Source organism: Cloeon dipterum, chromosome 2, assembly GCF_949628265.1.
Source record: "Cloeon dipterum chromosome 2, ieCloDipt1.1, whole genome shotgun sequence".
NCBI classification, from domain to species: Eukaryota; Metazoa; Arthropoda; class Insecta; order Ephemeroptera; family Baetidae; genus Cloeon; species Cloeon dipterum.
In genome coordinates this window covers 23,483,119-23,508,573 of record NC_088787.1, presented here as the reverse complement: position 1 = coordinate 23,508,573, position 25,455 = coordinate 23,483,119, and the positions used below count along the sequence as shown (strand labels likewise).

Genomic DNA, 25,455 nt, shown 5'->3' with positions numbered 1-25,455 from the left:
TTTTTATAACAAAAATTGCCATCCTACGGATCTGTTTAACAGATTTCCGTCTCCCCTTGGATTGCGCCACTCCGGCGACGAACCTGCGCGCTGCACTTAACCGACGTATCAAAGGGGGATTTGTGGGAAAAATTAGCTCTGCTGTCGATCCGAGAGAGCTTATTTTGATCTCGGGCAGCTGGCACATACGACAGCATCTTTTCATGTATTGCTGGTGGCGTACACAAAAGGCGCTCGCTCGTTCGCTCCATGAATGTGCTAATGCCACTTTTCTTATTACCAGGGATTGCGGCGGGAAGATGGAATTCGTGTCACAAGTAGCGACCTTTGCGAACGGAATTCCATTAAAAGCTGAATGAAAACGGCGGCGAGAAAGGATTTTTATTCCGGCCGGGACTGCACGCGTGGTATGATGCCGATGACACTTTTCCCTCGGCTGCGCTCCTTCTCAAATATGCGATAACCCTCTCGCTTTTCCATTTTTATCACGCTGCGTGGAGACGCACATTACCGAATACACACCCATTGTTTTATTTATCGCCGGCCTGGCCTGCCTGACTTATTCCATGCGCTGCAGTCCATATTTATTGCCTCGGACCGAGCTGAAAAACTTCGTCGCCGCTTGCCAACAGATTCTCGGCTTATTTCTTACAGCTGAATCTTGACTTGAATAAGGTCAAATCGGGGATTTACAGCTTCAGCCATTTTTTTCGTCCAAACGGATCATGTCATGAATTGACAGACGGCCAACTTCTACTTGATTGTGCCCTAAAATCATAAAAAACTCAGACTGCTATCACACCATCACACCAACTCCTTTTTAAAATTGTCGAAAGGTATATTTTCTGTTTTATTTCTTTGGCGCTGGAATATTCAAAAGAAATTCCAAGAGTACTTCAATGTATTGTTTATTTGAATGATTCAGTCAACTGCTAAACTCGTCTATTAATAAATATTTCGATGAAAGTAATAATTCTAAGTTGATTCAGACAGTCAAGAAAGCAATATTTAATTTATTTCTGTTCATATTATTTATACAGGTTCTCAGCCAAACAGTAAAATTTTGAGCCCATACAGATTTAATGTCAATATTTTGTTCGGGCAAAAATAATTGTTGAAAAGAAATAATAGTTAAGTGCTAGTTGTTTAGTGATTGCTAAGACTTGCAACTTCCATGCGGATTTTATAATAAAATTTCTTGATATTATGATGGTTCTCAATGGTCTGGTTCGTTTATTTTTTCTCGCATCGAAATTTACACTTTTAAATATAATTTAGCATGGCTGTTTTTTTAGGCCATAATATGTACATTATAATCTTTCCATATATACGTCACTGTGCTCGGGGAATAACCTTTTTACTAATTTTTTCTCACCTTGGATTTCATACCATTATTTTAATTGATTTTTTGTATTGAATATGAATATGTAACGTTGTTGATGGCTGAATCTGCCACTACCTGGATACCTGGAAAATGAGCAAAATTGCGGAGAATCGGTTTAAGCTGTACAATCTCAATAGAGTCTGTGTGAAATGCATCTTAAAAATTTGAACTTATTTGTACATTTTCACTTCCCAATCGTCGGCCCAAAAATAACCTTCAATAAATTTTTTCATGACCATCTGGGTGTCAATGTTAATGTCAAAGGAAGTTAAAATTTCTTAACGAAAACATTTGCGATAAATTTGATGATATCCTGCTCACTTCTTAGCTCCCGACGGAAGTTTTGCGGTTTCCTTTTGATGAGAATATCCAACTTTCATTTAATGCACATCGGTCAGTCGGGGGAATTCCAGCGACATGGACGCACTGCTTTTCCTCACCGTAAATTTAGTCGCCCTGGGCTCAGGTATGAAGTGTTTTCAGCTGTAAGTTTGCATCTCTAGTGTTGTTCATATCCGCAGTTTTGGGCCAGAAGGTCCCTTCGTGCGCTCAAGCCGAAGGCTCATGCTATGTTTGTGATGAAGACTTTACATGTTCGTTTACCACCGACCGAAATATGACGAGCATGATTCAATGCAAGAAAAATGGGGACCAGTATACCGGAATTTTGGAAAATCTCAGCACTGAAAGCAAGTATTCAATTCACGGGGAAATAAAACCGACGAAAATAATTTTACTACTTACGCAAACAAGACCGGTTCAAAAACCCCGTTAAAAAACGGTAGTTTGCGAATAGGATCACTTTAATATCGCAAACGGTTTTTGTTTGCGATATAGCATGCTCGGGCCTATTCGCTTTACAATAAAAATCCACGTCTCTTCTTATCTAATAATTTTATCAGATGAACCTTGGCAAAAATTGCGAGAGTTCAGGATCTTCAAAACTTACAATTTCAATAATTTAAAATGCTCTGGAATATTTTTAATGTTAGAAATATTTTCCAACTGAATAAAAAATACAGGCATAGCCACTACCTTCCTTATTACTGAAAAAATGGTCAATTCACTTTCATTTTCACCAGAATAATTCAGTATTGATTATTTTTTCCTCGTCCAGTTGTAAAATGAAGTCCACTAAACTAATTGGAATAATTATTTTCATTGGGAAGCACCATCGGGATGACGTTATGCTAAATTTAATCACGGCAAACTTTCCTTTCCAGAGCTGGCCGCGCTCTGTCTCAATGAAAGCGCGCAGGCTAAACCCTGTCAATCCAAAAAACTCCAATCCATGTTAGAAGATGCCCTAAAGAACTGTCCAGACAACAGCGTCGAGGTGAACAACAAATTGAATCGAATCTTGGAGCTTGTCTCGCTCCTTGATGGCAATGGCAGCACCAACAACTCCACCTCCACAGAAGCAAGCTCTTGTCAATTCGCTGAGACCTTGATCTGGACGCTTGCCACGTTGAACGGCCTTCAACTGGCCGCACTGTGCTGCATGGTAGCCGTGAAGACGGCCAAGGTGTTCGCTGGCCGCCGGCGCAAGAGCAGTATCGACTCCCTGCAATACGATGACTGCGGGCCGCCCGTTGCCGACATTGTAGCCGTGCAGACGGCGCCACTGGCGTCGCTGCAGGTGCACCAGCAACCACAGCAGCCGGATTATGCTGACGCCGAGTACGACTACGTGTACGACCACGTGTTGCAAGCGGAGAGAAGGCCGGAAAAGCAACCTAGCGCTGAGATCGCGAGCGTCGATAACGTGAGCGTCGAGGATTCGCCCAGCAACCCTTTTTACCTCGAGCTGTACAACAAGGTGCAACTCAGGAACAACCGCAGATGACCCCGAATTTCTGTTAACAAGCATCATCAGGACTGTCACAAAATGCTTGTATGATAATGAGATAGATTGTAGCCATGTATGAGACACTACCATTGTAAATAAAGTCACATAAGCTTTAATTTATAATAAAAATTTTACTTTCATATTTGTTGATACTCATCTAAATTAACTGTGAAATGTGGTTAATCTTAAGATAAAAAAATATAGGAGAGTAAATGCAACAAAACCATTGGCAAAAATGAATCGAACCGATGTCTTCGTTTCGTAATGCAGCCAAGAAAAATCTGATGCTTAAGTGACGATCGCACTCACACACAATATGATTATTATTTGGACTAACAAATTCAGTTACTTGAGATTATTTTAATTTAAATAATATAACTTAACATTCGCAGGAAACTCGATATCTTTCTGGTTTGCAAAGTGACATTTACAGCAAATGTGACGTAATAAATATCCTTCAACAACAACATAGCTACCGCAGGAAGAAAAGAGCGAATTTTTATAATTCATAAAAAATAAATACACAGTTCTGGACGGCTCTCGCTAACACAAAAGCAATAATGCTACCAGTGTGTTTTTGACTCTTATAAAACGCAGCGTTCTTTTTTCCTTATCCTTCAAAAAAAAAAAAAAATCTTTTTAAATAAGCCAAATTTAGTAATGATTTTATCCTCGAATGTTTAAAATCAGCGTGGGCAACAAATATTTGGTGAGATAATATATATATCTTCTACCAGCGCAGCAAACAAAATCAATACTTGATTAGGATTTTTCCTATCCAGTCATTAACAAAGTAACAGGAGAGACGAGTTATTTATCGGCTTTGTCCAAGTCCCAGAGCCAAACATTTTTCAGTAAGCAGTGATATTTGTTGAGCCGATGCACTTTTCAGCATTTCAAACTAATAACACCATTGGAAAATTATGCTACTGTAAATGTTGGATCGGAAAAATTAAACCACTGAACTTTTATTGACTCACCTCATGACAACAGGCTACACGAATCCAACAAGAAAATCTTTGTAAATTGTACACTACTTAATCCTTGTAAGTTGTTTATAAGAAGATTGCTATAGAATCCAATTCACACCTGATGCAACCGTTAGTTGCCAGCACCCAGTAGCAATTTACTTGCTGGAAGGCCTATAGAAAGAGCAAGTGGATTTTTCTGGAAGAGCTCATATACATTACTTTATAGGCAATCTAGCCATTCCTGGCATGTATGTTTTACAAAGGTGAAACCCAGTTAGTAAAAAGCAATGCTTTTAAAATGCAGTCGGGATGACGTTCTTATAATTGAGAACCCATATAGAAGCGAAGGTTAAATCCCTTTGTGGAGTATGGTATAATACATATTAAAGCTGGAGCGTGGGTTGCATTCCGGCAATGGGAATGTTGTGTGTGCACTCTACACACTCGTCAGCTGTTTAAAGGTTAATTGCGAAGCGCTTCTTCTTCAGGGTGTGCTTGTGTATGTGCGCGCAGCCTACACCACACAAACATACACGCACACAGACAGACACACACACCCAGAGTGAATAAAGTCGGAATGTGCCCCGCGGAGCCCAGCGGCTTATTAAAAGTCTTGAGCCAGCCGGCGACCACTCCGCTCCTCTCTCGCTCGCTCGGTCTTACAATTAGTTAGTCGGCTTTTGTTGTATCATTAATGAAAACAAGCAGAGTCGAGTGCAGCGCCCGAGATGGTTTGTGTGTCCTCACCAGGGACCTAACGAAGCACCTTCCCTCCACTGCTTCTGCTCCTCTCTCAGGCCAAAATATCAAAGCTGAGAAGAATTGCTGCGCTTTGTGTGCAAGAAATTATTTCCTCCGGCCGGTCGCAATCTTATATTTTATTTTCCACCTCACTCCTTGTGTGTGTATGTGCATCATTTTAACCCCTTGCGCTAAGCGCGCGTGTGTGCACGGAGCTGTATAAGAAGCAGGGGGCATTGTATCTTTTTTGTCCACGCACTTGTGCCCTCGGTTGTAAAGCACGGAGTTCTTTGTGCACAGACAAGCGCCACCTTCATTGAGTCCCAAACGCCAGAGGAGCCGAAACTTAAACAGACTTTGTGCATTCTTATGTTTTTTCTTTCAAATTTGTTTGCTGACGCAGAAGTATCAAAACGGGTTCGTTCCCTATGTGTGCTTCATCAAAAGGGAAATCTCGCTTTTGAATCTTCTGTGTAAATTAGACTGGTTAAACAATAACACGTTGAAATAAATAGACTGCTTTTTTAAATAACATATATGACGTTAGGATATATTTGAGAGACATACATCAAAGAAATGAGATAAATAAATTATTTTCCCAAAATCACGTCAATTCCAGTCATTTTTAACATAATTTATTTGGAAACACAGGAGGAAATTATCTGGACCGGGGGAATGCACAAAATCATAAATTTACTATTTCCTCTAATATTCAAGCCAGATTCCCCTTTTCTATTTTTTAATTGAATTCGAACCCTCCTGTCCTTTTTTCAACGATCACGCGTAATTTAAGCGCACAATTTCCTGCAAGCGGAAACGTTGCATCTCTCACTCGACCAGCTATTACTTTGAAACAATCTCTCTCCGTTCATTCTCAACAGAGGATTTTGCATTTTTCCCTCCCCCGTGGAGAGAACAAAACATCATATATTTGAAACTGTGCGATCACGCGAGGGACGAGATAATAATACTCGATTATGTTAAAAGGAAAATATATTTTTACAAGAAATGAGCTCTTAGCGTACGCCAAAGGCAGAATTGTGAACGAAACTGCTTTTTAATCAAATTTGTTAATTTAAGTCTATCCAGACCTAGACGAAGAGTTGGTTTGTAATTAATATTATCTTTTGGAGCAATCGAAAAATCTGACTCAGCTTTTTGGTAATATTTTAAAATGAGTGCCTCCGTATTCATTAAAAAATAAGTTTATCATCTTCTTACGCATATTGCCATTTTGTTTATTCTAATTTTTGTGCAGTAGATAGAGGTGGAAAAACTGTAATTTAACAGAGAGATATCATTATAATTGTTTCAAATAATTTATCTATTATATTTAATGATTTTTGACTCTTTAGAATGATGATATCCAACATTTAACTAATTCATTTAAAGATCATCGTTAACATATTTTATCGTCAAAGCAAATTTTCCTTCCCTTCCTTTAATTTTCTAAAATGGCGAGAGTAGAGAAAACAGGCCGAAATCGACAGCACGTTTTTACAAGTGTTTGCAAAATAAATCGGGCTGCATTTTCTCGAGCCCACGACGGACGGCAGAGGCAAAAATTGAGTGGCAAAAAGTATCAAGGGAAAAAGACGAAAAGAGAGGCGGACCGTAAAAAGATGGAATTACATTCATAGAGGCAAAGGAGCGTCGTGCATGCATATTTCAGCCGCTATCTTTTAATAACTCTGGGCGGGACTTAATGAAATCCGGCGCCTTTTTACGGCTCGAATTCTGTGAGAGCGGCGCTCGCGAGTGAGTGAGAGGGAACGAACAAGCAAGCAAAGGAGCCGTTCAAATTCAAAGGGTCGGTCGCATGCATGCAGGTCGGCAAGGATAGTGGGAAGTGGGAACAAAACTCCTTTGCCGCGCTGCTATTTTCATCAAAAACACACCGGAGCGCGCGTGTGTCACATTAAAGGTTGCTCTTCGTGTCCATTACTTTAATTAACACAGGCAGGCAGGCACACAAGCCACCCACCCAGCAGCCGCCATCCATCCTTTTCCTTCCAGCCAGACTTGGCCCACTTCCGCCCCCCAGCCCGCTTAACTCAATTTCCACGCATTTTTCCATCTCCACCCTCTGCGACAAGGGATACCAGCATTCGCCTCAAAGTGCCCCGCAATTGTTCCCCGACCTGGGTCCGGCTCTTGCCAAACTTGAGATTGTTATCTCTATAGACACGGAGATATGTAGACGCTGAGAACATTTCATGCGAGTTTTTCCCTCCTTTAAGAGGAAGAGAAATACCATGTTACATTATCAAAAGGGCAATTTACTATCATAAACTCCAGACCTCAACATATATATTTCATTTTTCTATGGAACAAATCAGTAACATCGCTAATATCTTGTTTTCGTGGCATTTTTAATAATATTTTCCCTGATTGTAAATAAAATAAACCACAATTTATACGACAGATCCTATTAGGTAGAAAAGAATTTAATTCATCTTGAATGCAAATCCAACCGACCAAAATCTGTCTAAATAAGCCATTTATTTTGTTTCAAAGGCCAGTGATCTATTTTCCGAAAAATAAAACTTATTTTATTGCCTTGCTTTGGAATACAAAAAGTGCAAGAAAAGAACGTCTTACTCATAAAAAATTACAATGTGATTTCAAAATACCTATTAACAAAAAATATCCTTTATGTAGGTAGCAAAGTGGTCTATTATCTAGTCTCATTTCGCATCAAAAACTTCTGGCGAAATTGTTTGTAGAATAAAGACAAAAAATCAAGCTTAGAGAGCCAATTATTTTTGCGAAACTCTCATTCCTTGAGGACAACGGAGGCGATCCTGTGAAAGACGAGTGGGTCGAAAATACATCGATGTAATTGCGTTGAAAACGAGTCTGTGGCGCGCAACAACTTTTTCCTGCGAAAAGTTTCAGCCTCTGGCTCCAGTTCGGCTCATCAGCGTTTCGAGAAATGAAAATAGTGCGAAAAACGCGCGCGCTCTATTTGTTTTTGTATGCGGCTGCTCTGCAGATTCAACGGGATTCGGACGTTAATTGCACGTCCCTCGCGGCTCTGTTCGCTCAAAAAAAGGATCCGCATGGATGAAAAATAAATTCTCTCTTCGAAACAAACGTTTAGAAATTTGAAGTGCTTTTTCAAGGTGAAAACAATGTGCTTTCAGTTCCCCCGGACATTCTGGACTACCCGACCAGCTCGGACATGGTGGTGCGCGAGGGCTCCAACGTGACCCTGAAGTGTGCCGCCTCAGGTTCTCCGCAACCCATCATCCAATGGAGGCGCGAGGACGGCGGCATGATTCCCGTCAGTGGAGGTCAGTAAAAAATCCAAATTAGAAAACATTTATCTTGCCTTCAAATAATTTCAGTCTACTTTAAGAAAGATATCAGCTGAGACTCTTTAAACCTTTTAATTTGAACTGATATTAGTGTAATGTCAGTAGTTTGCATTCAGTTAACTTATGAAAATTGAGGAAATAGAATTTTTCAATAGTTCAAACAATCATGCACCCTGCTAATTTAGTCGAGGTTATGTTATTAATTGGAATATCTGATACAATTAATCTGATTTGACATTTTATTCGTCATTCGTTTTTCTTTTAAAGATAACTTCATAATTCGAAAACTAAAAATTTCATAAAAAATAGGAAATTATTGTTAGTAAAATTTTAAAACACAAGACCGGTGTCTTTGGTTGAAATCAGCTTATTGCTTCTCCGTCTCGTTTTCGCTTCGCAGGCGTTCAAAGTAGTAAAATGGCCGATAGCAGGAATTCCTAAAAAGCTTTCGTTTGTGACAGTAAAAGGGAAAAGGTCACTCGCCTTATTGAACACGGCATGCAAAGAAACTTTCCCTTTTGACGCCTTTTTTATAAGAGGATGGAATTATAGGCGACACCACAATTCTTGGAAAATGACTCATGGGCAAATAATTTGTTGCAGGGTGACAAATCTTTGCTAAAGCTAAAGCTGCAAAAGTGAAATATTTTTTCCTTGAAACGTCGTTTTGAAAAGTAACTAGAATATGAATAAATTTCATGTTGAAATTAATTTGTCGATCTCCAGAGTCATCTTGATTGTAGTTAAATTTAAAAGTGTTCTCGTTACCTGAACTTTTGAAAACGCCCTTTAACAATTTTCTACTTTCACTTTTGTTTGTTAAAATGGCGAATAATCGAAAGAACTTTTAAAGACATTTTTTACTCATTGAACAGGATTGTTCAAAGTTAATATTACTTATTAAGTGTTCTCTGCAGTCAGATTAATCTGTAGCTCCCTATTTAGATTAGATTTTTCCCTCTCATTTTCATTTTATTCGAGATCCTTCATTGCGAGCTGTCTTATAACAAACTAATTGACGTTTGCATAAGTTTGCAAATCCACTTCTCGTTTCCGGCTCGTTACTTTTCTGCTTTTGCCTGCTGCAATTACAGCAGGCAACGAGAGTGCGAAAAGAGAACAAATTAATGGCGCGCGCGACGTAGTAATGAGTTGCGATCCGTTTTCATCCTCGGCCGCGTCGATTTGTACATAAAATATTGTGGAGCACTTCGAGTTAATCGTGGGAGGAAAGAGGAAGATCATTGTTGGCTTTTTTTATCGTTCATAGGACTGAGTATTTGCCGAGCGAGTATGTTGCAATCTCATTAGGCAATCAGCGCTGATCTGACGATTTACTCGCGTCAGCAATCTGTTTCCAATATGAGCGAGGATTAAGAGCAAACTTTGCGATGCGAACATTCTGCTTATTGCGGCTAATTACATGTCGAGGTTAAATGCTGGCTGAGCATTGATGGAGATAATTTTATTTGCATTTCTTTGCGTTAGTAATTATCAATGTTTGCTTTCAATAAATATGCTCTGCTCTGGCTTTTATGCTTTAGTCATATTTAGCGTTTAATTCACGGCAATTTGTTATAAAATGGTGGGAAATAATTTTATTTGGCAATAATATGGTTTTTCATTCTAAATTGATTGAATTAGTGGATTGCCTTACATTAAATAAAATTAACCAGACCAAATCATGTGTTAATATAAAACTGATGCATTGCAGTTTTATAATTATTACGATTCCTACTGCCCAATTCGTTTTACTGCCGAGAAAAGAGTGCACAAAATTACGTGGTGACGTTTTAATATGCATTTTGGCCAAGTAACAAAGTCAGGCCGCTTTAAGCGACGCTTTGCATGGCGCAAATTAGCAATGCAATCGAGGCTGAGTCGTCTGGATTCAGTGCCAAATAACGTGCACAGATAAAACAAAACGGCCTTTGTTTGCAGCGCCCGCCGCGGGTTTGTTTATATTATGCAGACATCTGATGACATTGCGGAGGAGGAAATGTCACGCGGCCATATATTTGAGTTTGTTTGCCCGAAAGTAGGCTGCGCGTAGGACGTAAACATTGATAATGGGGCCAAAATAATTGCAGCAGTTTTTATTTTATTTTTTAAATTGAGTTGTAAAACATTGCAATAGATCAAATGAATTATGCTCACATGATAATAACTCTCGTTTCTAATGAAGCAAAATAATTCTGAACTTGTGAACTAATTAAAGCAAACGTTTACTTCGATCAAAAACAAAATATTTTTTAGTTGAAAGCGATGTTTTTTAATATTTTGACAAGCTTCACCTTGGGTTTGTTCCCCTGGATAGAGTCTAAGCTTATCTACAAAAAAAAACCACGACACGCCATCCATTAAAATAAATTATTTCGTTCATTTTTTAAGTGGGCTGAGCGAGCTTAAGCACTCATTTTCATCTTTTAATAACGATTGAATTAATTTTTAATCGCGGGACAAGTGTTATCACAGCTAGTTATTCAAAAGTCTTGCGTGCCGCTCGCGAGCCGCAGATAAGGCCGCAATTTGTCGCTGCGCCGCGGCTGAAAATGAGAATTATTGTGTGTAATGGGTGCGACCTGAAGCAAATAAAGGGAAGTTGTTTGCCCCCGCGTCTTGCCCGGCCACTGCCGCCGCGTGTGCGAGAACGTGTTTCGGGGGTTAACACCCAGTTTGACCTGGAAGTTTGCCAGCGGCCTTTTTGAGCGCGCCGAACAACTTAACGGCCTAATCTCGAGCGGCGGAGGATATAATAATTACTTAATTAGACGCGCGCGGCCGGCGAGAGGGTGTGGGAAATTAAGCCGTTTGGCACCACTTTGCCTTAATAAGCTACAAGGCTGTTACGCATACATAGACTCTCAAAGTCGCTAAAGCCCCGGCTATTTATGGACAAAAACGCATTCGCCCCACCCGCCGCGCTAAACTTACTCCGCCAGCTCATGTCTTCTATCCTTCTGTAAAAATCCAAAAAGATTTTAATGGGATTGAGGTGCTTCTCAAAAGTTCCCTGACATAATTATCCTTCATCTTGGAGAGTCAAGGGACGGATTATAAAATTTATTATTTATGGATTTCCGGCAAGAATTTCGAGGGTAAAGAAATCTGACTCAAACATGGACAGTTATAAAAGCAATTATAATGTATGCACAAGGGGTGAAAAATAAATCTATCTATTGATGGCTGATTCTTTCTTATCATGAGCTGGCTTTTGACTGAAAACGCAATTTTTAAATGAAAGAAATGGATTAAGTAGTGTTATCTCTGCTTAATTTCAAATTCCTGAAAAGCCGGGAGCGCGTCTGTACCAGACTGATGCCACCCATGCGATGGCAATTGGACTTGATTGGAATTGCTCATCTAGATGATTACGCAGGAACAGGTTTCAGTTGATGTGTATACACGCAACACATCAACCCAAAGAGTGTCTGTTACTATATAATTTTAAAATTTAAGTACGCATTTCACGATATACAGATCTAATTGAAAGTCATTAAAGATATCAAACATAATATCATACGCGATAATCCTGAGTAAGTCTAAACATTTTTACTATTCAAGATTTATTGAGTTTGTCAGAATTCCAGTTACATTAATGAATAAACAGAGACAAAATAAAATCAGGCAATATTATTGCAATGTTAATCTATGTGTTAAACTTTAACCAATCAAAAATTTGCATCAAAATGAATAATTATTCAATCTAACAGGAACGTCTCTTTTAAATGTGTAAAGCAGAAAATTGAAACCGGTAGCAATAAACATAGCAAAGTACGTGTGTCGATTGATCAGATCGTTATTCTCTCCTGTTACAGTTCCGAGCATTGAAGGGTCCTTGTTCAACATTACCAGAGTGAATCGACTGCACATGGGCGCCTATTTGTGCATCGCTTCAAACGGCGTGCCACCCACTGTCAGCAAAAGGATCATGCTCATCGTCCACTGTGAGTGCTTGAAGCAAAACAGCCTCGTCGAGCATTGCGAAAGAGATTTTCCGATATGAGTGTCCCTCTTATACTTCATCAATCGACCAAACAACTTTTTTCATTAGAAGCAAAAGCAAACTCTACATCAAGGACTTATGATTGCAGGAAAACTTGAGTTTTATTTTATCATGAAATTCCCGATAAATGTCCTCTGGATGGCTTGAAGTAAAAAATTAGACGCTATTCAGCAAAAAGTACTTCTCTCCTGTGATTTTTATAGCCCTATTTAAAAAATACACATTGAATGGTTTCATCATTTGATAATGAAGATTCCAATCAATTCCTACTTTCGCTCCAAAATATCTGAAAAGGATTTTTAAAATTCCATATACTTGTTTATTGCAAATCATTTTTTAATTGTTCTTCCCATTATGCAGTTCCTCCGATGATCTCAGTGCCGAACCAGTTGGTGGGCGCGTACGAGGGCCAGACGCTTACCCTGGAGTGCCAGTCGGAGGCCTATCCCAAGTCTATCAACTACTGGACCAGGGAAAGTGGAGAGATCATTGCACAAGGTATTAACAGTTAGTATCATTCGATCGAACGGGCGCCAGCTGTAAGTACAACACACACGTGTGTCACAACACACCCTTTCCAACTTGATGTTTTCAGTGTACAGCAAAGCAAAACCGGATCAGCCTGCACTTCTCTCGAAAGAAACAAAGTTTCAAATAATTTCCTTTGACAAGCTCCCAAAGGTTATTCAAATTTTCAGCAGCAAAAAGCTTCTCAATAGTAAAAGTTTGTGAGTGTGCAAGCTCTTGGGACCAAAATACAGACATTCATCAAATTCAAACGTAATCAATTGAATCAATCTGAAATTGAATATAAATGAGATATTGAATATTGTACGAACTTCGCTTCTAAATAAAATATTGGAATAGATTATAAATACAATTATTTCAAGTCTTTTTAATTAAAATTAACTGCTGGACACAGCAGCATTCAAACGTTTCAACGTAAACGAATTTTATGGAACTTGTATGAAGTGAACTAGAAAGAACCAGCAGGGATTTTTAATTTTCGTTTGGACTCAAATAAAATATGGACTGTCAAATTAAGACACTCCTTCTCTCTTAGTCGTTCTTCTTTCTGTTCACGATGTTTGAACTAGGACAATCAAAATATTTTAGACTGAGTTTGAACCATTTAAAAATCCGTCTAAGCCATTTCAATATCGTTAACTACTTAAAATATGCAAGAAACCTTATTTAAATTATATATCCTAAAAGACAAGAAAAATGGTCAAACATTCGTTTAACAATGGTTCTTTAAAGACCAATTTTTCTCGCATAAATTTCTCAAATTCATAACAGTCCTAATTCCTAAACTACTTAATCACTTGTGTGTTCAACAATAAAACATGATCAATATTTGAGCTGATAAAACTTCAGGAAACCCTTCATTATTACACGCAAGAAAAATTACTTACTTTTGGGTATTCTCAAGCATCATAAACCATTTGAGATTAGTATGTAGAAAATTCTATTATTATACCAGATAAGTTCAGCGAAAATCAATTCGATTTCAACTAAAAAATATACGCCCATCAAAATAACAAACAAGCAGCAATCTAAATTTTTATCTCTTAGTATAATTACAAGCTTTACGAAAGCGTCTTACTCACATCACAGTGGTAATTATGACTGGCTCAAGTTTTGATTGACAAACGCGAGAGTTGCCTGCTGATCCGGCCTTTGACTGCTCATATTATATATTGCGAAGCACGTGTGTGTTCTCTCCGTGGCGCATGCAATTCGATTGTGTCTGGCTAGCTGGGCGATGATGGCTTGGCGGGATAATTGCGAGAGCACGGCAGGAATTATAACCTGCTGTGCAGCATCGACAGCGTTCGTCGTAAAGCAGAAACGCCGAACGAGCCGAACGAAAACAAACACACGCGAGATTTTCGCCGCTGAAAGCCGGAAGTCGCCACTTTGCGACTCACTAACTTTCCGCCTGTGTAAACACGAGCGGCCGAAAACTCGCTAATGCATCCTCATTACACTCTGAAACTTAGGGTTGCCACGGTTGAAAAGGGTTGATTTTTTCTGTTTTGATGTGGTGTTGTCTTCCTTCAAAGGTAAAATTATTCAAAAATTGCATTGTTATTGTTAGGAACAATAATTAGAAAATTCGCATGATACCAGCAAAATAATTTGAAGCAATCACACGAAAGCTTAAAAATTACATTAACTGGAGGATCTTACCCCGTGATTTGATTGATATTCCTTGTATACTGTATATAACCATTTGAAAATTTCGTTGAAAATCAGTTCGAGAAGTATATTTTATCTGATTTAACATGCAGTTATATTTTTAAACAAGAGACAATTTTAAGGAGTAAAAGTTTCCTTTTTTAATTCACTTGTTGGTCGTTTCATTGATTACAGTATTGTGTTTAATTGCAATTTATTTTTGCTGGCCCTTTTTGCGAAAGAAAAAACTTTATTTATTCTACTAAAAAATTCCTAACGAGGTCATTTTCTTCATATTAAATGAAATCAAAATTTCCAAATTTACCCTGCGATTTGTCGAATGGTTTCCATTTACCGCAAAACTATTTTAAAGTTAAGATGTTAAAACTAACGGAAAAAATCAATTTTAGAGGTGATTTTTTTCATGTGCTTGTACGGTCAGGAAGTGAAAATTTACAAATTGTATAAGGAGATCAATAACAGCATGTAACAAGGAGGGAAGGAGGGAATATACATAAGCTTATGGGATCATCTGATATTACAATAATACAAACCTGTGCTACAGTTGATTTTGTTATTCATCTCCTTGCACAATGTGTAAATTTTCACTTCCTGTCCATACGGGCAAATGGAAAATTTTCACATCCAAGTGGAGGATTTTTCTACATTTTTAGGTTAAACATCTTTGCTTTTAAATCAGATTTTTTTTTTTTTTTGAATAGCTTAGAAAATTTCATTTTTCAATTATTACTAACTTGTTATCGTCAAGACATTTAGCGCCTCTCATGCGTCTGGCAACCATAAAGCGGGCGAGCAGAGAACCGGAAGTGCGCGTCCAAATTTGTAGAAATTGAAATTGCCGTGTATTTATTGCCCCTCTTTTGAAGCATGCGTGACCTCGTGCTGATGTATGTCTTATGTGTGTGTATTATACGCTAGCCCTCTCTCACGTGTTATGTCCGTGGAAATGTTGTATTTTTTATAATGATATTTGCATGAAGCACGTAAGCCGCTGCAACCAATGGATGAAATTTTAAACTGCGCCGCTCTTTCCACGTTAGCCGCCGCTGCGCGCGCGTTATTCGATTATATATTGCTCTAGTTAGCATACTTTCGGAACAAGCTCCAACACGTACCGTGCACGCAGGTCGCTGCTGTTTAAACGAGAGAAATTCGGAGTAACAGCTCTTTCACCTTATACCTGTGACAGTTTCATTCATGAAAGAACGAAACGCAGGAAACGCAGAATAAACCCTCTTAACTAAGTTGTTAAGTAATCGTGAGCTTAATTTTATTTCTATGCAAATATTTTAAAAATTCTAAAACTTTTTAAATATAGATTTCCACTGTTTTTTTGCGTGGGGTGTAAATTTTTGGTGGTTCTTCCCACACAACTCGATTTAAAAGGAATAGAAAGCTTAGTGAGGGTATTTAAATGGAAATGCGTTTTAAAAATTCAGTCAAATCAGCCTTAAACTTGAATTTTGGCTTCAAGCCTGTCTATAATCGAAACCCTAAGCTGGAATAAATCTCAAATTCCGAACCTTGTCCAAAACCTCTTGTTTGGATCGAGCGTCCAAAAAATCAGTCTGAACCCTTTATTCTACTCTTATTGCTTATCACTTACTACGATTGAAAATATTTTAAAGCATTTTAATAGGCTATATTTCCAGGTCTCATATCCAAACAAGACAATATAAGTGCTTCTCCATTCAGCCACAAATTTTAAATAGTCCTAGTTTTAATTCAAAGACCGGTTTCAAAGATAGACTTGGTACCCGCGAGCACGGTAAAGTCGTATGCAGCCAATATTGACTTTTATTATTTTATGATTACCGCGCGCGCGTGAGGTCACTCTCTTTCAGGGCTCGTTAAAGTCGCGGGAGACGTATCAGGAATAAATTTAGCGCTTAACAAACTTTCTTTCAAGTTGGCGAGCCAAGCGTAGCCACCGATCCAATCCCATTTCAGGCAGCCATAAATTATTTCTACCCGCAGCCAACAAAGCTGTGATCGGGCGAATCGATGCTCTCGCTTGCATATTTGCTCCCAGTGGCAACTAACTTTTCCCCGCAGTATTCCTTACTTCGGTGCTTTCACACACACACAAGAAAGTGGGTTGCTACTGCTGCACTCACGGAAATGGACTTCTCGAATTTGCAAGAGACCTCCTGAAGTTGTTTTGATGTTTTCCCGCTCTTCTGGAGAGAAGGAGATCTTATCCTGAAAGTTAATAACGATTTTTTAACTCTTGAAAATCAGGTTGTTATACTTCATAGATAAATAATCAGAAAATATGTGATCAAATATATATATTTTAATCATTTTACACCAAGATATTATATTATGTTGGTTATAAATATTTTTTTAAGCGCGTGTTTGTTCCTAGGGACAAAGTTGGCAAAAAATAATATTTTTCCGTTTTGGATGGTAGACACATTTTGTCTGCGTAGCAGTAAGCGGCGATTGAAAGTCCGCTTTTCGCACGACGAGGCGTACCCTGCGGCCATAAAAGTGGCGCGCAAACGGTTTTGTTTTCCATGCAGAACGGTCGGATAATACGGCATTTCCATCTTTACGACGGCGGCTGTGCGGGAGCGAAGAGGTGAAATCGAACAGGCCGTTAAGAGTTATGTCTTACGTATGTCACAATGAATATTTTACTACTGCCGGCGAGTGTTCTTGCAGCCTTTAAATCCCGTTTTATCACTCGCCGCCCCCTCCTCTTCATTCAAAATTATTTCAATGAATTTTTCAGCGCACTGCAAACTTCGCGAATTTCCATTTCATTTATTGACGCTTGTGTCCCCCTGACATTTCTCTCGCTCCGTATTTTCGCACCAGGACTGTTTTTACACGCTCACTCTCTGTGTTTTCTTTGCAACGCTGTTCCCGCAGTTAATCTCGCGTGTATTTATGCTGCTCCAATCGGACATAGTAACTCGCGCTCTGCACCAAAGACAATCGAGGATTTCGGCCACCGGCTTAACATACGTGCTCACCCGGTTGCCTACCAGATTTATCATGAAGTAGAGTTGTGTAAATATGTGTTTTGGATAGATAATATTTTTTTCTATAAATTGTGCTTTCTTAAAAATGTGTAATTTAAATAAGCCTTTTCTCCCCAGCCTCATTTCTGATTGATATCAGAGGAATTTTTTTTTTAATTGAATGGGTCCTTAGAACTATTTTAAAATTGAATTTCAAGTTAAAAAACAACCAAATTAATTACATTTTTTTTAAAGACTGGATGAATTTGGAAGCACGAAAGTTCTGGACCTTCAACGAAATGAAATTTGTGAGAGAAGAGTCTTAACTTCGTCTTGCTGGCTCATTAGGCGTGCACGAGCGCTCAGTGTTTCTGTTTCTATGTATTTGGCACGTTGAGGGATAAAAAAGTGGCTTGGGCCTAATGGGGCGGAGGGCTCTTGATATTGTCCGTCATTTGCCTGGGCAATCCAATCACCGAGCGCCAATTCCCAGCCACTTTGGCCGCACACTGAACAAACGATATTGGTAGCTATTTACACGATGGCCCTCTCGCGTAATATCTCTCACGTGGCGGTATTTTCACCAGCAGCAGCAGATTTTGCTGGGCAAGAAAGTGATCGTTGCCGGAGCACGATGCCATCATTTTTCGCTTGGGGCAGTGTAAAAAGTATTTTTATTTTTATTTAAGTAAAAATGACTTAAAAAAACACTTACACAGATCAACATGTAACATCCTTAACGGTTCCCAGAATAATTTAGAATTTTGTAAAATTTTGACACTGCGGTTTTAAAAATATAGATCCTATTCAGTAGCCTTATAAAAAATTGCATATCTGCACGCTTTTGTCACTGTTTAAGTTTAACGTAATTGGAAACAGGAGAGTGCAGGCGAGAACTCCTAGTTTTAGCGGCGGGGTTAATAAATTGACTGAATCGGAAAAAATAATAATATTTGACTGGGTGAACGGCGGCTCTTCTTTGTGTTACAGTTCACATAAATAACAGAGATAAGAATGCCTACCTGCTGCTAATAATGCTGGGAAATACGGTGTTTTCACTCTTAAAAAAATTATCTACATATAAAAATCCGTTTTTGCACGACCCTTAGAGTTCTTTTGAATCGTTGCCGGCATTAACTTTTTCATATTTCATGCAGTTGGTAAGTGAGTTTGGAATATGCTGCGGGCGATCGGCCGCTTTCCTGTTATTTTTACGGCCGCTGCGTGCAACGCGGCCGTATTTTGTAATTGCGCGCGGCAAACATCGCCGAAATGCACTTGAGAGGCATTCCCATTCAATGGCCGTTGTTGCTCGTTCGCTACGACATCGCGAATCTCGTAAACTCGGACACCCCGGAATAAAAAACACAGCCAATTTCTTCGAATCTCTTCCATAGCAATGGATTCGAAATGGACCGGATTCAATTCAAATAATTATTTATGTATCAAACGATCACTTACTTCTTGTTTACTTCTTTTGCGAAGGGATTGGATTTGATGCAAATGAATAAAGAAAATTGACAATAGCAAGAATAAACAAGAATATATAAAAAATAAATCATCTATTAGTTTTACTTCTTGAATCGTTTTAAGAACAAAAATTATGACATTTCACTTTAGTTATTTGCGTGGCATGAGACTTTAAATGAATTTTTACGAAGGTATCAAATGAAAATCACTAAGTGCATTTTCCCTGATCCTATATGTAAATACAAAATTAATTTATCTTCACTAACTTTCCATTTTGATAAAATGCCCATTTTTGCCTCCAGGAGAGAAGTACGAGCCGACGCTGGTGGACAATGCGTACAAAGTGCACATGAAGCTGACGATCAAGAGCGTTGGTCCAGAGGACTTTGGCTCGTTCAAGTGTGTGTCCAAGAACTCTCTGGGCGACACAGATGGAAAAATCAAGATCTACCGTGAGTAAATTGTCCTGTCTTTTGCTGCGTGCTCGTGTACCAAACACAGACACATTCTCTCTATGCTGCGGCAGGCTGCTTAAACTCAATGTCGTATATGTGTTTCTCTGCACAATCGAGCGCATTACACAAACAAAAAAAAAGAAAGTTTTGATTGTTGCGACGGCTGCCGGCGCTGCTGACCACGATGAGTGTCTTGTCATTATTTGCTTTGCTGCTCTCTTTTCCGAAGCACAAAACTCACTGGCTCGTTCCATTGACTGCTCTTTCTCACACGCTCACTGCATCTCTTTTCTATATTATGTGTTTCTGACCTCTCTTTCTTTCTCTCTTTCGCTGGATGTGTGTGTGATTTCCGCACTCTTGCCACGGTCCACATGTCGCACACACAATAAGTACACTCACGCAAAAACTAACGCAACACGCGACGAGATGGTGAGTTCAGAGCATTTTGGCGACACACTCTGCTGCTGAAAAAGCTTCGTTTTGGCTTTCTTTCTCGGTTTTTTACGATCATTCGATTTAAGGAGATATCTTAACTATCAAGAACACAAAACGAATTGAACCAAAATTTTTAAAAATTGCAAAAACAATTTTAATTTCAGTGTTGTTGGAATACTCTAAAATATGTTTAGCTTTTAAAATAAAATAAAAATTTGTTTGAATGAAATTTTCATAAAAAAAACTTGCATTCTTCACAAATTCGGCACTTTTCGAAGAAATGTCCATGCCGTGTCTGCCTGGGGCAGCAGAAGATGCAAATTGTGGTGCAGTCCGGGCCTAGCGGGTCATTCTTCGCTAATGGATTGCAGTTGGCTGGCTGGCCGGCTACTATCATCAAAACTGTCGGTCGGTGCTGCCAAATAATATCAAAGCTGGCCGCGATACAAAGCAGCGAGCTCTGTGAAAGCCGGTGCGGGTCCAGAGGGAGAAGAAAGGCGACGGCTGGATCCATTCCGCTGGCGCATTTTCTGCTGCTGCCTTCTTAAGAGAATAAAGAGGGAGAGCGAGCGGGAGAGAGTCGGCAGAGAGCGATTGTCAACGCAATATGCTGCTCCTCCTTTGTGATTTTTGATATTTTGCTGCCACCGCCAGATCTCTCGACACTCTCTCAATCTTCTTTTCGCCCTTGATTATTGTCTCTCTGCTCGGCCTCGCTCTCTCTGCCGCAAACACAGAATTTCACTAAACAATCGCTGGATTTCGGTCTCTCCAACTAACTTTCGTACGCGACAAAACGAGAGTGGAACTTGACGAGGAGAAAGGATTTTATCCTTCGTGATTTGATGGCGTCCGAAAGTGCCTGTAAATCTAGAGGAAATGACGTTGAAATATAGTCGAAAATCTAATAAAGAGAATGATTGTTGGACGGGTTATGCGAAACAAATTATTAAGTTAGGGAGACAATTGTTTATTATCTAGTGACTCTAGTCCTTGAAGAGATAATACTAATTAAATTTATCCTTTTCAACCTTTTTCCCTTTCCATCACTGAAACCTTTTTTCACAAACGCTTTTGATCTGTGATATGGAACCCTCGCATTGCCCAGTTTTGGCAGCCTGCGCGCCTTAGAAATATAACACAAACACCAGTGTCTGTTTTACTTTTCTCGCCACAACTGATATATAACAGCTCAGACGACGTGTAGCTTGATCGTTTCCCGATTGAGTGATGTCTTTTATTTGTTTTCTTGCAGCAATTCCTCACCCCTCTACGACCAACAGGTCTCCCGTCACAACCATGGAGCCAGTACCCGAAAAAGGTCAGTCGCCATGCAACCCCACCACCCCGTTTCAAGCTTTCCTGACCGCATGCACTGTGTATTATATTATTTGTTTTTGGCGAAAATTTATGTGAGCTTTAAAATAAAACTTCTCTGCCGAGAGAGCGCACAAACAGTGAACACGGTCACCCAGAGCTCGCTCCGTGCAGTTCATTGTCCTCTATATATGTGTCTGCTTCTCTTTATTCTCCTCTGTCTTCTTAGCCGAGCATAAATGTGTGTGTCCACAGAAACACGCAAGACGAAAGGCTCGCACAAGAACAAGGAGCGAGTGCCGACGCGCGAGAACAACGAAATCATGGATGATTCGCAGCCGAATCTGACTCGCGATAGAGGTAGGTGCCGGATTTGTCCCATGAGTCCCCCGGACACCACACCTCACAAAAACCTCCACACAAACATACACACTCTGGGCACATGCACTATTTATTTCAAGCAAACACCTTATCGCACGATGCATGCGCAGGAAACGCACCGGCCTTAGGGTTTTACTTTTTTTCAGTTCCAAAAAGTGTTTTTTTTTTCAAATCAGAAAAGGGAGGGATCATAATTAAGATATATCATCCCAACTTATATTAGAATATGATTTCATAATATTCAAAAGAGAAGAATCAAGGAAGAAGAAACTGTGAAAGAATATGCAAGGGACAAATTTTCATAATTTTTCTCTTGTGCTGCTGCTTTTTTCAGTTAAGGAATGTAAAATCAGAGCAGAGGTACTCAAGGAAAACTTGAGTTCACTCTTCTTTGCTGCTTTCAGTGGTTCTTACTATACGCAACGTTCAATATTTGCCATTTCAAATAAAAAATTGATACTCCCGCCTCAGCAGTTCGATTGAAATTTGCAAAGGAAAATTTCACAGTATGCGAATTTATTTGAAACGTTAAATTATTCTCTATCACTCTCAACATATTTCTTGGAGTGGAATAGGGAAATGACATGCCTCGTTTTCGCACATAACCTTTGGTGCAGTGTGTTAAAGAGGAGTTTTAAATGCGGTTTAATCCTGCTAAGTGCTTCGCTGATGAGGCTGGATCACATTCGCAAAACAACGCGTCACGTGAGTCGCTTTTCTGGATGAATTGCAACGCACCGGGGGGTTTTAATGGCAATTTGTCGAGGTAGGATTTAGAAAGAACGTCAAGTTCTCGAGCCACTGCGCCTTTAGAAATTACTCTTAAAAGTGCACACACCCATAAACGAGAGGAAGGAAGAATGCAAATGCAGCGAGACTGGTGGAAATGAAATAATTTTTACGCTTGAAATATGCTTGAGCTTTAAGACTATAGTGGCTTATTAAATTAAAATTTCCAGCATCTATTTCATTTTTAATCTAGCAAGAGAGACTTAAAACCAAATGCTCAGAAACAAAATTAAATGAGAAAAACCGTACAATTTCTTAGAATATTAGCATAGCCGTTGAAAATTACATCTGAAACAGCTAAATGATCACGTGAAAAGAGTATAGGGAATATAAAATAATATGAAATTCTTTCTTCAAATTAAGTATAAAATATAAAACTTGAAAAATGGCTCTACTTTATGCGTTAATCAGGATGGGCTTACATGGAGCTAAATTTCGAAGAGCACGGGAATGTAATTTAAAGTATCGACTTTAAATTTTTTAAAATGATGTTTTCTGAATGCCTTGGAATTTTGCGATCTAGGGCGACACCAAGTCGGCATTTGGACTGTGCTGGTGCGGTGCCAAGGGGTTTGCGGGGGCTGTTGGGCCGTCGCGTCGTAAATAGTGCAAAATCTGAGGCAGTAAATCTTGCTGGGCCGATTGTGCAGCGCGCGCAGGAAGGTGTAATGCATCTCTCACGACTGCCTGCTTAATCCCGGTCTTTATTCCTCTCGACGGCGACTACAGATGAATTAGAGCGCCTCGCTGCACATTCATCTTTCTTGCGCGCGCTCGTGTCATAGAACTATACGTGTTTCTCTCTCTGAACTTCTGCACGCAAATGTGCATTTTAAGGCCAACCTTCCGAGTCAGCTCTGTTTAGTTGGAATAATTGTTATTGATGTCTTTGTTACTCTTGCTAAACGTCATAAAATATAGAAATGCAAAGGCACGGAGCACAAGCAGTAAGCTTAAAGAGAAAAACGTCTGGAAACTTGCCGCAAGAGAACCTAAAGTGAGACAGTTTAAAATAAATTAATATTCAATTGACGTAGTAAAATAATAATTATAAATGTTTAAAAACTGTGACAGTGAAAGTATGGCAACAGCATTGTAAAATACGATTCATTAAAGGGAAGGGCATGTTTTTAGATTTAAATACATTTGATTCTGAATAATTAAATAGGAATGGATAACCTATATCATGAATTCCTGCAACTTCTAAAAATAAGCAAATAGAGAGAAAATTTACCTGCAGGTCTTAAAATGATGCGTCATCTGTTATTGATAATTAATGCTAAATTATTTTTTGTTGATACCATTTGAACAAGGATATTGAAGCTAAAATTAAGAGAAAATTAAATATAAATCTTTGGAGAAAATATCTTGAATTCAGAAGCTGTGTTAAACATAACAATATCGTCTCCCCTTCTTTTACTCTTCATTTGTGTTAATTCGTTAATTTTGTCTGGAGGTGGCAATATATTGGACAGAGTGGCCCTGCTGAGCCACAATAAAGTTCAATTTGAAACTAAAGCTTATTTAAGGATTGACCTATGGACACAAATTTACTCTGGGGTAAATTAATACTTATTGTTTGTAAAGCAACTAAATAGATAAAGTAGAAAGATCGAGTTCATGACGTTAACTCACATCCTGTATTCCCACAGCTTGGTCTAAGGCGAACATAAAATATTTTTCTTCCATTTCCTTGTTTGCCCGGTTATCAGCTAGTTTTTTTCCAATCTAACTATACTATCACAGTCAGTAATAAATTCCATGATGTGCTCTTGGATACTCATATAAAGAAAATAGGTTATATATAAGTGTGTGTGTGTGTATATATATATACATACATACATACACATATACATATTTGAAATTTTTATCTAAATATAAGAAACACCTTGCATTACCTAGAAAATCCAATAATAACGAACACTCTTTCGCATGGAGTTAATGGATGGTTAAAAAAAGTTCACTATTTTTATGCTCACAAAAATTCGCACTGTCCCTGTTAATTCGCACAAGTGGCCTGCTTGCTTCCCCAATGAACTTAATTGCGTGGAGAGACAAGATATTTCCAAAAACTACATGTTCACATTTTAATATCTACATATTATTGCAGATAACATGAAGCTGCGGCGTCAGAAGGAGCGGAACTCGATCCTGCCGACCGACGCCGAGAACTACTCGTCGTCAGAGAGGAGTAGCGCCGCGTCGACGACGCTGATGCTGGCGCTGTGCGGCGCCGTGCTCGCTTTCGGACACTAACTGCAGAGTGCTTTTGTACAATTATTAAGACCTCCGAGAACTATGAGAACCAACTTGGACACACGCAGCAGAATTTTGGAACAAAAAAAAATCGTGAAGTGCATTACCGAATTAAAGATAAAAATGATATTGTATGCCAAACTCTCTAGAAGTGTACTTTAAAAATAACAAAAAAATACAGCAAAGCAGCAGCAGCGTTCTCTGTAAATATATTATAGCACAGCAGAAGCAGAAGAAAAGAGGGTATATAAAACGTAATTGTTGCGAAAATATGTTTTACTGGCTATAAAGATAAGGGTTGTAAATAAATAAAAAGCATCTCGTAAGCTTAAGTAGAAAGAACTTGACCTGTAAAACACATAAAATATAAAAGTGCATGTGTGTGCGGTGAATGAAAGATTGACAGTGAGAGACAGTTAAACGTTGAAGCGACATCCTTTACTCGATATAAAATGCTTTCTTTTTCGTAAAAGCAGCTTTTGCATCAAAGCACGCGCGATTTAGAGTATTAATCACTCATCTTTTGATACAGAACGTGCTTAAATCTTGTTTTTCCTTCTGAAAAGCAAAATTAATTCATGAAAATAATGCATTCAAATATACGATGTACTGTTTCGCTCGTAAAATATTGTCTTGTAAGCTCTGTTGTTTACCAGCCGAATGTGATTTACTTGTGTTTCAATTGTACTGCAAAGAGCTTCATCAACAAGCAGCGAGGCGGACTGCATATTTTGCATGTGCGTCTTTCTGCACAAGCGAGGACACACGACATTTTCAGCAATTACACTTCTACGCGTAATTTAACTCTCGGATACATCCCAGAAATTACTAAGTAAGAATTATGTATGAAATATACCCATACCTAGCAAAGACTGATGACGCATAATAAAGATGAATACTTGAAAAA

General features: G+C 38.9%; 2 protein-coding genes across 7 annotated transcripts in view; both read left to right on the top strand.

Moving 5' to 3' along the window:
- The window catches only part of DIP-eta (Dpr-interacting protein eta), a 114,099-nt gene extending 88,644 nt beyond the window's left edge, over positions 1 to 25,455 (top strand). For 2 of the 6 annotated variants that reach the window (XM_065478528.1, XM_065478530.1), the window contains exons 4-10: positions 8,092 to 8,241; positions 12,084 to 12,212; positions 12,632 to 12,778; positions 19,215 to 19,364; positions 21,061 to 21,126; positions 21,378 to 21,482; positions 24,403 to 25,455. In XM_065478528.1, coding sequence (XP_065334600.1) covers positions 8,092 to 8,241; positions 12,084 to 12,212; positions 12,632 to 12,778; positions 19,215 to 19,364; positions 21,061 to 21,126; positions 21,378 to 21,482; positions 24,403 to 24,548 — 893 coding nt within the window. In that variant the 3' untranslated portion in view covers positions 24,549 to 25,455. The remainder of the gene's footprint in view (positions 1 to 8,091; positions 8,242 to 12,083; positions 12,213 to 12,631; positions 12,779 to 19,214; positions 19,365 to 21,060; positions 21,127 to 21,377; positions 21,483 to 24,402) is intronic. The other 4 variants (XM_065478529.1, XM_065478532.1, XM_065478531.1 and 1 more) reach the window with 4 other exon arrangements.
- Positions 1,755 to 3,354, top strand: LOC135935904 (uncharacterized). Its single transcript, XM_065478535.1, has 2 exons — positions 1,755 to 1,850; positions 1,906 to 3,354. The coding sequence occupies exon 2, from the start codon at positions 2,676 to 2,678 to the stop codon at positions 3,228 to 3,230; it is 555 nt and encodes a 184-aa protein (XP_065334607.1). The 5' UTR covers positions 1,755 to 1,850; positions 1,906 to 2,675; the 3' UTR covers positions 3,231 to 3,354.

Bases quoted from the DNA above. Each gene is read 5' to 3' on its own strand.
- LOC135935904 (XM_065478535.1), top strand. From the start codon at position 2,676: ATGTTAGAAGATGCCCTAAAGAACTGTCCAGACAACAGCGTCGAGGTG.